Consider the following 14,457-nt stretch of genomic DNA (forward strand, 5'->3'; position numbering starts at 1 on the left):
AGCGCTCACTCTACAAAGGGCATCATTCAATCGCTTGCCAGCAGTCTGAAGATCAAGACAGCTTAAGAATCGAGTGCAGTTCCCAACGATGATTTGTTCGACTAGCAATTCTCCGCTTTCATGCTCGAGGAGGTATACCATTGCTAAGAGTGTCTTTCCGTTCAGCTTTCACGAGCCCGTGGTAATAAGGAATTACCCGAGCAGAAAAGGCAAAAAGCAGGACGATGCCCATCGCCTAGAGAATCCAGAACCTCCTGGTGACACGAGGGCGAACACTCCCATGATAGCGGCGCCTACCAAGCATTCTGACGCAGCAGCCCTGAAGCAATTTTAACAGCGACACGGCCGGCACAGCGGCATTTGGTAGCTTAGGCGACGGCCTTGTAGTCGAGAACACGGTTAAAAGTAAACTGCCAAGTCCACAGCGACAGACTACACCGAACGATGTATGTCTGGCCGGCAGAATAGGCCTTTGTCCTTACATATCGCTCAGTCTGCCGGACACAAAAATTAAAGCTTCCACCAAATTCAAGTCAATGAATAATTGAAATCAATGAGATAGTCAGATCAACGTGGGTCAAATACTCATGCCAATACACCAGGATCCATACGATCCATACAACGACCTTGTCGCAGCCCAGATAGAAACTCTTAATTGATAACAACAGCACAGTTCACAGCGGGGAAAGACTGAGAATACTGAGCAGGAAAATTCAGAGATTATGTGTATTTCTCTTCTAAGTTTAATACTTTTTATACTGCGCTTCTGAATTGTAGTGATAAATCTTATTCTTTCTATAAACTATTATGTATGGTCTATAGTTTTATCATTGTAAGCATAGCTGGAATCCGAAATTTCATATTGACACTATTTTTTGACATTATAGAACTGACATTGGGAAATTTGGATACTTATGCATAATGTATCACCATAAACTACTTTACGTACTCGGGCCTCCTGTCGGGTCCTTGGTCTGTTTCTCCTCTTTCAATACTATAATACTAGCCGGGAGATCGTACCGCCTTCTCCTCATCAGTAGGGGCAAGCGGTATTTCGTCTGTTGGCGCAAAGTGAGACCGCGCCCGAATTGCGCCACCATACTTATAGAATACAAATGGAATAGGCATAAGCAGCACAGCTATGCCTCCTGTAAGCGACCCAGCCCCACCCACACCGGGTGCATTGAACATGTACTGAGTGAAGAGTGGCGAAGCTGCGGCACAGGCAAATCGCAGAACGGTGTTTGCCGCCATAGCGGATGCGGCGTATGTCAGGTACAGGTCCATGATATATTTGATATAACAGACAAAGATGAGCAATATTGACATTGCAAGGAAGGTACCTGCGACTGTTGGGACGGCCCAGTGGACTGCATTGTATTCCGCTGTCCATGCGAACCAGAACTTCGTCAACGCGAACATGACTCCGCCCACCATCGCGCCAGGAGGGCGATCTTCTGGGACCGGCTTGCGGGTTAGGGGTTTTCTGAGCTGAATTTGCTCATTTATTGGCAGTATCAGTCCCCCATAAAGGCACCGATGACTGTGCCAATCAATGGGAGCTCGCCGACGCCAGCATTCCAGCCGCGCTTCTGCTGGAAAACGATGGGGTAAATACTGAACAGCATGTAGATTAGTGTGTAGGCGACTGCATAGTAAATTGCGACAAAGGCGCTGATTGGGTCATTAAGAAGTCTCCAAGGCCTCGTTGGGGCGACCTGGAACATGCCTCCCAGGGAACGATCTGACGCCTCGACCGGAGATAGAATAGCCCCATCACCGGTAATTCTGCGAATACGGCAAGCCTTGTTGCGCAAAACAATCATAGGAAGGGTCTCAGGAAGGTTGATGAGCATGATCTCGGTGGCGCCCGCTATCCAGAGGAGGACGTAATATGTCCACCGCCATGTCTCCTTCAATTGAAGGAATCCGCTGACAACTGGTGCTAGGGCAGGCCCCACGAAAGTTATTGTGGAAAACAGCATCATGGCATTTCCACGCTGAGTGGGGCCCCAGATGTCTGCCAGGGTGCCAGGGGCATTTGTCAAGGCAGCACTGGCTGCCGTGCCAGTTATGAAACGGCCGACTAAAAGCCCAGCAAAATTGGGTGCAAAAGCGAAGAGGAAGCCAGATTCAAGATATAAAGCGAAGGATATATGGAAAATCCAGCGGCGGCCGTAGACTTCGGATAACGGGGCCCAGAATAGTGGACCGACGCAGTAGCCTAGGAGGAAGAGAGTGGTAACGAGGCCAGCAGCTTCGGCAGAGACATGGAGGTCTTCACTGACGCCTCCGAAGGATCCAGATGGTGCAGAGGAAGAAAAGGTTGCGTTCATTACCAGAGAAATGGCGATAGCGGTGATATAACATTTGCGTCCAAACGAGTAGTTCTTTGGGCTTTCGGGGTCCTCTGGCTCAAATTCGAGATGGCCGGCGTTGCCGAAGAAAAGCTGCTCACCTGGCTCTCCGACAGTTGCCGAGGTCGGCGCTTGAGACTTACGCCTCAGGAAGTTCATTGCTCGTGTTTGTCGTCGAAACCGCTGGAGCCTGCCCGACTCTCGAATTGTTTTGAGCACAGAATGTTGGTAAAGGACTTACAAGTGGCACGATTTCAGACCTATGCCCTTTGATACATCATCTGTATGACGACATCTCATCGGCCGTGCAATTACATGACCAGTGGGCGTGAAACCGACTCTTCGACTAATTTCAAATGGCATGAATAGTCAAGCTTCCGCTTTGGGTATTCCGAGAGCCAACTTACCTAACATGGTGATTATAGGGTATTTTGTCAGCTCGGTACCAGCCCCAAGTTGAGTCTCTAAATAAGGGAATTTCTTGGAATTGTTCCGGGCAACATGATGGGATAGACTCAATTCACCCGTGGACTTATCAATCATCCGGATTCTCCTGCTGATAAATGCCGCCTTAATGGCGAAGATACATTCATTATGCATGGGTTTAGTTGGTGCTGCGCCGGGCTCATATAAATAAGGAGGATTACTCCGCCAGCTCTTTTTCGTCCAGTATATGTTTGTCACCATTGGTTCAATTTTTGAAGGATCTCAATATCTCACTCAACTCGTCTTCTCTCTTATTCGCTACACAGGTACTGGTATTTGCAGGGTTTCCAAGCCAGTGCTTTTTTCAATATCTATACAATGACAGTACCGTACAGTCCAATTAAGAGTTCAATCTATCTCCAGGCGGTCAAGCACCGTCGTACCGTGCATGGCGTTACCGACAAGATTTCAGTCTCTGATGACCGCATTATTGAGATTGTGAATGGAACCATCTGAACCTTGCCTTCGTCATGGAACATGCAGAGTACCCGCATCCTTGTCATCCTTGGCAAGGTGCACAAGAAACTATAGGACGCCATTATGGCTGCTGCAAAGCCACTCGTCCTCAAACAGCACGCCGACGAGGACTGGAAGCGAAACGATGATCGTTTCCAGTCATTCCAGGCGGCGTACGGTACAGTACGTCTTTTCCCATCTGTATCGAGAGCGACAACGTAGGATATGCCTTGTTGCTGCTTCTCTCTTCCCATGCAAGCCTGATTATATTTTATAGATCTCTATCTTTGAGGACCATACAGCTATCGAGAAACTACATGGGAGATTCTCCAAATTCCCTTTGACCGTCTTTGAGGGTTTCGCCGAACACTCCAATGCCATGCATCAAATTACGATTTGGACTGCCCTTGAGCTCGAAGGCCTTGGTGCCAGGCTGCAGCACTCACACTTTGTGCCAGGAGTAGAGGACGGTATCAGATCCGCATTTAGCATCCCGTCCACATGGTCCATCAAGGCAGAAATTGTATTTGGCGGCCTGCCCGGCGAAATGCCGACTGTTCCTGAGAAGGAACCCGTCTCCACTACCGTAAAGGTCTACCGTTGAAGGTCATAATTGTCTATGGCGGTATTTTGGCAGCAACTGCGGGCGCTTTGACTGCGTTAGTTGCAGCAAGGGCGAAGCTTGACAAAAGCTTTAGAAAGATATGAGACGTGAGATCTACACTGAACAGAGGTTGAATGATTACTTTACATGATTCAATTTGCGAATGAGCTCATACACTTAGAAATGAGGACTCATGCCAATATTGCGAATTTCTAGCTCTGGTTTTCGCTCGATATTTATGCCGTGATTCAAAACTCTCAGGGGCAAGGCAAAGAGACCATATAGCCCCATCAATAAAATGCCAAACATCATGTTGCCCCGACGTATCTGGATCGTCTCAGTTGCGTGTCCTTAGACTTGATAGGAGAATTGTATACATGGTTCGACTCGTGAGATCATTACCAAATCATGATGTAAATAGTCGGCTGAACATATGATAGAGAGCAGGATCCACTGGAAGGACCATTCGTCTGTATGCTAGCCTCTCGCCAAGCTTAAGAGATCATATAAATTCATATCTACCGCCCTGAGTTTGGTGCAGACGGAAACCTTGCGCTTTAGATGACGTCAAGCTACTTTTTCAATTCAAGCAGCTTTTTTTAAGCTCTTGAAAATTCTTATCAGAATTAGTATATCTAGGTTTTGCTAATAAGATATGGAGTAGTAAATCTAGACCGCCTTCCTATTATATTTGTTTTCACCTAATGATTGGAAGATGGAAACTTTCAAGTCTTCTGTGAAACACTCATGGACTAGGCAAAGGCTCATCAACATCGCCGTTGGCCTATTTTGACAAATAAGGAAAATGAGGGCTCGCAACTTCTCAACCCGCATCTGCATCCTACTTCAAGAAATGACTTTGACATTTGAATGATCAAAGCTTGCAACCAACCTTCCATCCTGAACCTGAACAAGAGAGCCCGAAGAGGCATCGAGTGTCTGTCCATCTTGCATTTGAGCCTCTGCGGATTGAAATTCGAAGATGCAGTTTGAGGGGACCGCGTTGCTGCTGAACTCCTCCACGATCCATTCTGCATATCTTCCTGTTAAGGCATAAGATGGTTCGTCGAAATTATACTTCTTTGATTCCCCAGTTCTTTCATTCTCAAGATAGACAGTCCCTTGGGTACTTGAAGAGGCAACAATGCGAACGAGCATAGTATCGCCACTCGATAATGGAAGTTCGTCTGTCGTGGAAAAGTTTGCCCCTTCCGGATACCATTCAAAGTATCCCCGAAATTGGGGCACATAAGTGCCATCAATTGCTTCAATGCCACGAACATCTAATCCAGCCTGGAAAAGATTGTTAAGACCACCCCAGCCATCGATACCGATCCATGCATAGGCTGAATATGCCGCATCAATAGGGCCAGTGACCGAAGGCACCTTGATAGTAGATGTAACTCCATTGAAAGAAGCCCCTTCCGGCGCGGTGACGATCGCGCCGCTCCATCTCACTGAGCTCAAATCTCGGCGGCTCACTAACCGCCTCATTTTGGATCAGCAATCGCATTTATCAACAATCATATGAATTACCCACAGGTATCTTTCTCGACATGAGGGTATGCGAAGGCGAAGGTGCACATATAGAGACAATGGAAGAAGGGGAAAGTCCTCATGACGAAGTAGTGCGTATTAGATCAAGGATGGATTTGTACTGATTTGAGAGTCGAATGAAGACCATATCTCGATTTCAGGACTCTTATTTATAGTCGCTTCTGTGTATCTAGGGAGATGTCGATCTTCCATCTAGAACTATGTGATTTAATCTTCTGTATGCGATCTTATCTACACATGCAGGGCCGGGTAGCATACCGGTCCAATTTTTGAGTTGATCTACCACGAACAATCCCTTTAAAACCAGGAAAATCGAGGCACCTATCAAGAGGCAGAGATAGACTTCCGGGAAACCCGACTTGGCCTTAAGCTTTCGACTCAAAGCCCAACCCGGGCTGGGTCCGGGCCGGGCTTCTCTAACTGGACCCAAAGGTCATGTGAATATGGAGTGCTCTTTCAACGTGAAAACCTGTTGATATGGGCATGTTATCTAGGAACCCCTTCTCTCGTTGGCGACTGTCGGTGTCTCCCGCTCTCCCCCCCTTATAGGGCCGCCCTAATCGGCCCTGATCGGCACTCATCGGCCCTGATCGGCTCTTATGTGCATAAAAAAGTGGACTATTCTAATTTGTATGCATAATCCCGATGTAACCTCAGAGGTGAGAACACAAATGTCATTTTGCAAATTCTCGTCTAAGGGGGGCCTGCGTTTGGATCTGATCAGGTCATTTCCAGCACTTTGCGCTGAACTGGGCAGCATGCTTCGCGCAACGGCCAGATAGTTTTGCCTTTCGCGCAAATCCGGCATTTGATGGTGCAGCATGAGGGCCAGGGTAGGTAACGGCCACGAAGGCCAGGACGGCTAATGCTACAACAACGGAGACATTCATAATAGGAAGATCCCTTAATGTAGGTTTAAGATGAAAACTTTGGCGTGATTCTTACGGTCTACATCAGATTATAGCAAATGGCCATACTGGTCTCTATCTCTGGGACCTTACCAATAGGGTTGAATTTCATTCGCGAGTATGAGAAAAATCTTAGTGCTTTGAAACCACAGTTTCCCTCGTTCGTCCCCCTCGCATGTATTCGGTGGCATTCACCTGGGCATATGCCAGTTGCCATGGTCACGTGCGTGACCCGGAGATCTCGTTATAGACAAGTGCTTCCCCCCCTCATCCTCTTCTTTACTTCGAAGTATCCCCAGACTACAGCATGTTCTGTCCGTCTATTGCTTCCCTATAAATTGAAGACGATGTCTGCAGCTCGTTTCCTTATATTCCTGTATCTTATTCCGACCAGCCTCGACGAGAGTGCAGACACAAGTCACATACCGGCTCAAATTTAACTTTCCAGACAACATCATGCACCACCCATCGATCCATCTATAATTATTCCGCGTTTGATACAAACTGCTACTAGTGTGGGAAGCGCAACACTAGCCCGAGTCAGATGATTCGCTTTGAAAGATAGTGGCATGTTGCAATGAGATATTATCCCCTTGAGCTTGAGTGATATGGATGAGCTCCATAAAAACCCTAATAATGTGCGAAGGTGAAAGGGGCTTCATAGCATAATTACCGTCCCCCCTGGCCCCACCATAATGCACACCGACTTTTGCACTCAAACCGCTATTAAGCCGTTTTGCACTTCACTCTGACTTACATTTGCATTATGCAGGCCTTTATTGACGTGATATCACCAGACTTTATATCAATTATATATCGGTCATAATTAAATCGCACCGTGAAATGGGGCCCGGGTTTGAGGTTCGTCTACCCGTTCACGCAAAGGGGACCCTCGCGCTGTATCTGGCCTGGGTGGAGGCATGGTGCTCTACCCGAGAATCCCAACCCACTGATCGAGTGTTAAATACTTTGACGCTTCCTGATGTCTGTCAAATTTTCCGAGAGAGGGACAAGAGACTCCCTTCCCAGGACATCATTCAAAATGCCACTGTTCTATTTCGAGAAGAGTTTGAAAAAGGCAAGATCACTCTTGGCGGCAGTCGACCACCCTCAAACAATCAAATAAATCTTTTGTCTGAAGATTACGATTCTAGGACAGATTGTGGGTGCAGTGGCATTGGCCCCACTTCTGCCTCTTTCCATACCGATATTGAAACACTTCATCAAAATTGCCGATGCAATGCGATCCTGAAGATGTTGGAACTAGCCTGTATGCTGCGTGATAGACCAGACCAATGGAATGGCCATGGAATTCTTACCCAACAAGGACTGGAAAGAGCCGTCGTGGAATTATCGCTGTCAAACACAGAATGGCAGGAGCCTATATCCAATAATTCCGGCCCCTGTACATCCTTGCCAAACGTTTCGGCCCCCGATCGCCGACCAAATCCGCATTGCGACACCCCGGCGAACGTGCATCACGCCATGTATCTAACCTTTGAACATATCAAGCTCTGCGCGGACGCTAAATATTATTATTCAATTGCCTGCGGGGGTAGTCTTTGCGATGAGGGCATTTCTCGAGCGCTGGCTAATATGGGGAATGATATCCTGATCGCCGACTACTGCGAGGCTGCGGACGAAGAGACAATGAACCTTCTCCAGAAGACTGGCGCCGCGGCGGTTTCCTTTCTCCGACTATGTAATATGGCTGGTGTCATAGCAGACTGGCAGTTTGATGTTGTGGCTGCCAGTGTGCTGCAGTTCCGCATCCTGGGCTACTGTCGGGACCATGCGCAGCCTCGATTACCACAAGGCCTTTTTGGATCTAGACAGACAGGAAATACTGTCCAACGTCATATAGATCTTGGATTTATGGTAGGCATTGTCTGTTCTTCACTTGGAACGGGAGAAAAACTCGATAAGTATACGTATTTCGATATTGTTGAAGCCTGTGCCTTGCTCAATGATCTTGTTGATTTCCGGAGCGACACGACTACGAGACAACGCGAGAACATTGTCCTGAGAAGTATCCGCAATTCAGTGTGCCAAATCCTGAATGACCAAATCCGCAAATGCTATCAGAAAGTGTTGATCAACGTGACGAAGCAGAATCTTTCCGCGTTGATTGTCATGGCCTTCTGCAATTGGTGTATTTTGGGATCGCATCATAAAGTTTTCGAGCTGCTTCGAGGGTTCAAAGTCAACAAATCAGCCCCACCTTGTGAATACGATGGGCTGGAACTGTATGATCAACTTCTTGTAGCTCTTGCTCCATATGGCAGTTTGCGGGACCAGTGTCCTCGACTTGACATGCCACGTGCAGATCTTGACAAACTTTATTGTCTATACAGGGAGGATCCCAAGACCCATATCGCTTGGCTTGCTGATTCGACACGCATTCTACTGAATCCTCGCCATTTCCGGATGATCGTTGATGTAATCCATTATGAGTGGAATGGATCGACTGGGGATTTGAACTACTGCCCTTAGTATTATATGTACTTTACTTGCCATATAACTCACATATGAGAATTGCGTACATCTACATGGGCTTAGAAAGAATAGCCGATTCTGAGGAATATAACCTGATTCTGATTGGCTTGACTGGGAGGGCCTGCTGTGTCTGCCAAACTCCCCACGAGATCTTTCGTCTGCCGCGCCCACAAACTTCATTTTTCCGCCCCACAACACCTCCGTGGTTTCGCCGCATCTCCGCACCTCTGCATCTCCCACTACTTAGAGTGGAGGTACCCCTATAGCATGTGTGGAAACCCTACGATCCGTTATGATTCTTCAAGGTTGGCTGGGACCCCTGGAATTTCAGCTTAACTTGCGGAACGGTGCCTGTTTAAAGGCAGACACGCCGGCAAAGGCGCAGCCCAGGCACGCACGTGGGAACACGTGAGGGACCCGTCCCCCTTACGTTAGCGCTGTTTGAATTGTCCGGCGCAGCTATTTCCAGGCCAGTCGATGGAACCATTTGAACGCTATGCGAACCCTAAGGTCAACATGGTAAATTTCCCGACGGCATCATGGAAACCAAGGTCAACGAAGCCGAGCCGTTTGTTTTATACTCCTTGAGATTTCATATCAAGTAGTCGTCCGTTCCGACAGTCACTCGTTCATCTTGCTTCTAGGTTTATTTCTCTCTCAGCCTGAGCATCATGGTCCCGTATACTAGATGGCTCGTCATGGCCCTCTATGCACAGCTCGGTCTAGCCGTCTCGGGAGGCTCAGGCACGAGTTCATCTAAAGTTACCTGCACGGATACAGAGGTCGCGACGAATCTCTTAGGAAACCCTCTTGGGAAGACGGCACGGGGTCGTGGACGTATAGCTTCGCCGCACAAACCACACATGTTTATGCCTCTGATGGTTCAGCTTCTCTGTACGTCCCCCTGAGACAGAAAAAGGCTTTAGAATTTCTCAGTCACTAACCAAGCCTCAGCTATCTCCCCGGTCAATATGTGTATTGGTGTGTCTACCAGAATGTGCAAAGTTTCGTGCCAGGTGGCACTTACCAAGCGTCTATTGACGTTCTGCCCTATGTCAACGCCGCCTACGGGTTTCCGAGACATGCAATATGTACCTTTAACACACCTCTCTCACGACGACGAACCTCATTTCATATAATACTGGGCAACCCTTTTCAAGAACACTAATTAGTGGATCAAATCAAGCGGCTCATTTAGACCAGCAAATGAAAGCGATCTATTTGGGCTCTATATGACCTGCTCGCCATATCATATTAACGCCATCTTCAACGTGTATTCGGATAATGCCAAGTTGCTCACCATCACGACCACTCAGGTGTGCACCACGGTGACCTCGAACTCAACTTTAACTACACCGCTAGCTCACCCTCTGTGAACCCATCCTCAATCCCCACGCCGTTCTCGTCAGTCTCGGCAAGAAATACGACTCCCAATGCCTCATCCTTGCCTGTGTTGTCGAGTGTGGCCACATCGTCTCTTCCAAGTTGGCCCGCCATTCCCAGCTCCTCTGCTGTCGGCTCCCTCTCTGTTAAACCATAATCAACCCCTATGTAGTCGCCATCTGCTTCGGCCACTACTACTATCCCCAATGCTTCCTCTACGCCTATGGCGTCGAGTGGGGCTGCACTGTCACCTTCAAGCCAGCAGACATTCTAGTCTCATCTAGCACGCCTCTTATCGTTTCCTCTTCTTCAGTGGTCGTCCCGGTGTCCTCATCTTTGACGGTTATCACTTTCATGTCCACTGTGCCAGTGTCGAGCCCAACGACCGTAGCAGTGATTCCCAGATCACCGAGTGGGCGGGTCGTTCCTTCCTCTTCCTCTGCTGTTGCTACGGCACCCTCTTCCTTGACGGCCGTTCCAGCAACAGAGTCAAGCGTGAAATTTATTCAGAGTACTTCATCTTTAATTGTGGAACCAATCGGTTCTTCATCTCTTGCAGCTTCATCATTTTCGGCTCCTAATGACTCTATCACCACGTCCATTATAGTGGCATCTAGCGAGGATGTTACCATGACGACTTCTACTATATACAGCACCCGCATTTTCACCATTAATGCTTACCCTTCGACAGTGGCAGATTGTCCAGCTCGGTCACGTACAACCTATTTTACTACCGAAACAATCATTATGGCCACTACAATTTGTCCAGTAGCTGGAAAGGATTTCGTGGCGCAGTATTATGCCTTGGCGACAGCAGTAGTTAGTGGCTCTTTTGGGCAGCCCTCTTATTAGGACATCCACAGCCCGAGAGTTATACTACTACCACCGTTCTCTCAACTCGCGTCGCTACCATTACTACCTGCCCATCGATCATCACAAGCTGCCCAACCTCTGCCGAAACCACTTTGCTTATGACTGAAACTCTCTTTATCTCAACTATCGTTTGTCTCATCACCGGCGCTGGTCTCGCAACCGCCACGTCCAGATCGGGTGTCATTTCCCTTCCAGTAGTTACAGCGATGGTCTTTGTGTCACCGATTTTTAGCACCCATGCTTCCACTTTGACCTCTTGTCCCTCTGGCGTGTCGGATTGTCCCGCGTCCGAGGCTACTCTTAAGGTTACGACAGAAACATTCCTCGTCGGCAAAATTACTTATACCTTACCTGTACCAGCTTCAACTTATCCTGTCCAGGTTCTTCTATCGCCATTGTTTTTCTCATCTTTCGCTTCCGGATTAGGCGGAAATGCTGCCGTTACTGGTGCACTGAATCATCACAGCACTAGTGGTATTGGTAAGAGTACCCCATACAAAGCTCGATCAGACTTAGCCGTACAAAAGGGTTTTCAGGTAGTTTTGACGCCATTTCATGGTCACTGCAAGGTGGCAAATGTTGTCATCAGGGAATATCCTTCGGCTTGGTTCAAGGTCAGTCTCTGATCACCTACCTATTCGTTGTAGAGATCGTGGGTCAAAAGGCGGCTCTCAAATTCCTTCGCCGATCGGTCGGGAAGCTTGTAAAAAGAGTAACAAACTTCTGGACTCGGGCTATTAGGGCTGCACGGCTTGGTCTTCTCCCTCATTGTAAGGTTTACAGGCGCTCTGGTCATCTTAATTGACTCCGTACTTTAAACTACGTACCAGCCCTAGCGATAGTACATATCTTTGATTTCTTGTCATACAGCGTGTGAAAACTAGGGACCCAGTTTTCTTTATCGTAAAACCTGCACGGCTCGGGAGATCTTGATTGGGCACCGACCCCCGAATTTTTAAACCGGTCAATCTCGGTGGTGATTACTGAAACTGGGATGATCGTCCATTCGGAGATGATCTTACCGTTTGATCTACAGTCTCCGTACCTTGCGGGATATGTCATCGTCACTCTGTTTGTCCACAGCCACATTTTACCGAGTCGTCCCATCAAAAGCTAGCGAAAATTACAAGGTGCACTCCCAAAAAGAAATCATAATTGTTATAAAGCTCCCGTCCATATCACGTCCAGGCCTTTTCCCAGCCAGATTTCTACTCATCTCCAGAAGCTTTTCTATCGCTTCATTCAATTCTCATCTCTTTGTCGACATTACTATTTATGCCTCAAAAGTCTACACTCGCGGCTCTCTGCAGCCTAGCACCCTTCGTCTCCGGTGCGCTTTATGACACGGTTATCGAAACCAAATATGGTAGTGTCCAGGGTTATCCAGCCTTCAACAGCACCAGTACTGGGAATCTGACGCACTGGAAGGATATTGCTGTGTGGAAAGGCATCCCTTTTGCGGCTACCACCGGAGGACAGAACCGGTGGAAGGCCCCCCAGCCAGCGAGTGCGTGGAATGGTACCTTGGATGCTAAGAATTGGGGTAATGTCTGCCCATCAGCCACCACAGGCGACAATGAGTACACCATCGATGAGGATTGCCTAAACCTGAACATCTGGAGTCCCGCCAATACGACCGACGCCAGGCTTCCTGTCGTGATGTGGAGTTATCCAGCTGACTCAACTGCCGCAGACAGTTTATTTGACGGTGGTGGCATGGCTGACCAGGGCATCGTCTTTGTCAACTACAACTACCGTACTGGATCTTTCGGCTGGATGGCTTCTCCAGAGCTCAGTGAAGAATTTCAAATGGTCACCGGACATAATAGCTCTGGCAATTGGGGCATGTTAGATCAATTCGCTGCCCTAAAGTGGATTAAGGCCAACATTGCTGATTTCGGTGGCAACCCTAACCATGTTACTGTGATGGGTCAATCTGCGGGATCTGCTGCGACCCAGCATATTCTCAATAGCCCATTGACGAAAGGATTGATCAAGGGTGCTATTATCGAGAGTGGTGTTCGAGATCCGCAAGATCCCGAAGCGGTGAGTCTTGCTGAGGCCTACCGAACACTTGATGTCTCATATGCGACGGCGAAGTCGTATATGGCTAGTTTGAACGTGTCTACTATTGCCAAGGCACGCCAGTTACCCATGGAGGACCTAGTCACGAACTTCCTTACCTCGGACTTTACCTTTTCCGCCACGCTTGATTACTACGCTATGCCCGATACCTATTACAACACTCTGGTCAAGAAACTGGCTAGCGATGTGCCAGTAATCACTGGTAATACTAAAGATGAGAGTGGTGCTTCATATGGACTAAATATCACACTGGAAACATACTACAACGATGTCAATGAGACCTATGATGGCGTCTGGGTTGATCGCTTCCTTGATTTCTACCCGGCTAATGATTCCATTACTGCGTCTGGAGCTGAGAATTCTCAGTATACCGACCGTTCTAAGATCGGCACATGGCTATGGTCTCAGATGTGGAATGAACACTACGATAGCCCTGTTTACAACTATTTCTGGGACCATGCCCCTCCAGGCCAGGACCAGGGTGCTTATCATGAGTCAGAGATTAACTATGTGTTGAATAACCTGTACGCCACTGATAAGCCCTGGACACCCGAGGATTATGCGATTGCCAAGGATATGAACGCTTATTGGGCTAATTTTATCAAGACCGGCAACCCTAATGGCAGGGGACTGGTTTCTTGGCCTGCCGTCAACTCAAGTGAGCTTGTTCAACACGTCGGTGATGGGTGGGGGCAGATTCCGGTTGCTTGGAGCAGGAAAGTTGGTCTATTCAAATCATGGTTCGCTACGTTGAAGAAGTACTAAGTTTGAATGCTGTGACCGCTTGGTATCTCGGAAGCCCTACGTTTCTTTTTCTGCTATGTAGATATTAGCTTTATGTTGGCCTAATTTGATGTCGTTAAAGTGTGATTGGAGAGTAGAACGAGTCAATAGAAGACTCGCGGAATCTAGAGAGATAAAGAAAAATTCTATATAAAGAAACCCCGTATTATGTTCCTCCTACGCTTACCTTTCCCTCGTCTTAGTTTATTGATTTAATGGCAGTAAAGTCATGAGCCTTAGTCTCAGCCAAGGATCATGGAGGTCGCTGTGATCTTGCCTGGCATCATCCTGGGCTTGAGCGCCCCGTCAAAATCGGCAGTGCATGGGGTCAGTTTGAGTGGCTCTTGCGTGATGCTGTATGTAGAGGCTGGAAGCTAAGCATCTCCGCCAACTCCGATAATCATCGTGGTCGATGTGGTGATGATGTTCCCAGGACAGCAGTCTTTGGCACACAAGGCGGGTTCACGGG

At 48.0% G+C, this 14,457-nt stretch overlaps 7 protein-coding genes across 7 annotated transcripts; 4 read left to right on the top strand and 3 right to left on the bottom strand.

Moving 5' to 3' along the window:
- Positions 1–1,002: 1,002 nt before the first annotated feature.
- Positions 1,003–2,516, bottom strand: N7503_006155 (MFS transporter; the record flags this gene model as incomplete). The annotated part of the gene is made up of 2 exons (XM_057065702.1): positions 1,003–1,491; positions 1,545–2,516. The coding sequence occupies 2 exons, from the start codon at positions 2,514–2,516 to the stop codon at positions 1,003–1,005; spliced, it is 1,461 nt and encodes a 486-aa protein (XP_056921171.1).
- An 867-nt stretch (positions 2,517–3,383) lies between these two features.
- On the top strand, positions 3,384–3,903 carry N7503_006156 (uncharacterized protein; the record flags this gene model as incomplete). The annotated part of the gene is made up of 2 exons (XM_057065703.1): positions 3,384–3,482; positions 3,577–3,903. 2 exons carry the CDS (start codon positions 3,384–3,386, stop codon positions 3,901–3,903), a joined length of 426 nt encoding a protein of 141 aa, XP_056921172.1.
- Positions 3,904–4,749: 846 nt separating this feature from the next.
- N7503_006157 (concanavalin A-like lectin/glucanase) lies at positions 4,750–5,397 on the bottom strand (the record flags this gene model as incomplete). The annotated part of the gene is made up of 1 exon (XM_057065704.1): positions 4,750–5,397. One exon carries the CDS (start codon positions 5,395–5,397, stop codon positions 4,750–4,752), a length of 648 nt encoding a protein of 215 aa, XP_056921173.1.
- Positions 5,398–7,964: 2,567 nt separating this feature from the next.
- On the top strand, positions 7,965–8,861 carry N7503_006158 (uncharacterized protein; the record flags this gene model as incomplete). Its single annotated transcript, XM_057065705.1, has 1 exon — positions 7,965–8,861. The coding sequence occupies one exon, from the start codon at positions 7,965–7,967 to the stop codon at positions 8,859–8,861; it is 897 nt and encodes a 298-aa protein (XP_056921174.1).
- A 1,353-nt stretch (positions 8,862–10,214) lies between these two features.
- N7503_006159 (uncharacterized protein) lies at positions 10,215–10,849 on the bottom strand (the record flags this gene model as incomplete). The annotated part of the gene is made up of 3 exons (XM_057065706.1): positions 10,215–10,517; positions 10,598–10,711; positions 10,763–10,849. The coding sequence occupies 3 exons, from the start codon at positions 10,847–10,849 to the stop codon at positions 10,215–10,217; spliced, it is 504 nt and encodes a 167-aa protein (XP_056921175.1).
- Positions 10,850–10,994: 145 nt separating this feature from the next.
- On the top strand, positions 10,995–11,746 carry N7503_006160 (uncharacterized protein; the record flags this gene model as incomplete). The annotated part of the gene is made up of 2 exons (XM_057065707.1): positions 10,995–11,066; positions 11,111–11,746. The coding sequence occupies 2 exons, from the start codon at positions 10,995–10,997 to the stop codon at positions 11,744–11,746; spliced, it is 708 nt and encodes a 235-aa protein (XP_056921176.1).
- A 649-nt stretch (positions 11,747–12,395) lies between these two features.
- N7503_006161 (carboxylesterase/lipase family protein) lies at positions 12,396–13,970 on the top strand (the record flags this gene model as incomplete). The annotated part of the gene is made up of 1 exon (XM_057065708.1): positions 12,396–13,970. One exon carries the CDS (start codon positions 12,396–12,398, stop codon positions 13,968–13,970), a length of 1,575 nt encoding a protein of 524 aa, XP_056921177.1.
- Between the last annotated feature and the right edge of the window lie 487 nt (positions 13,971–14,457).

Source organism: Penicillium pulvis (genome assembly GCF_028828015.1).
Source record: "Penicillium pulvis strain IBT 33274 chromosome Unknown contig_3_segment0_segment0, whole genome shotgun sequence".
Lineage (NCBI taxonomy): Eukaryota > Fungi > Ascomycota > Eurotiomycetes > Eurotiales > Aspergillaceae > Penicillium > Penicillium pulvis.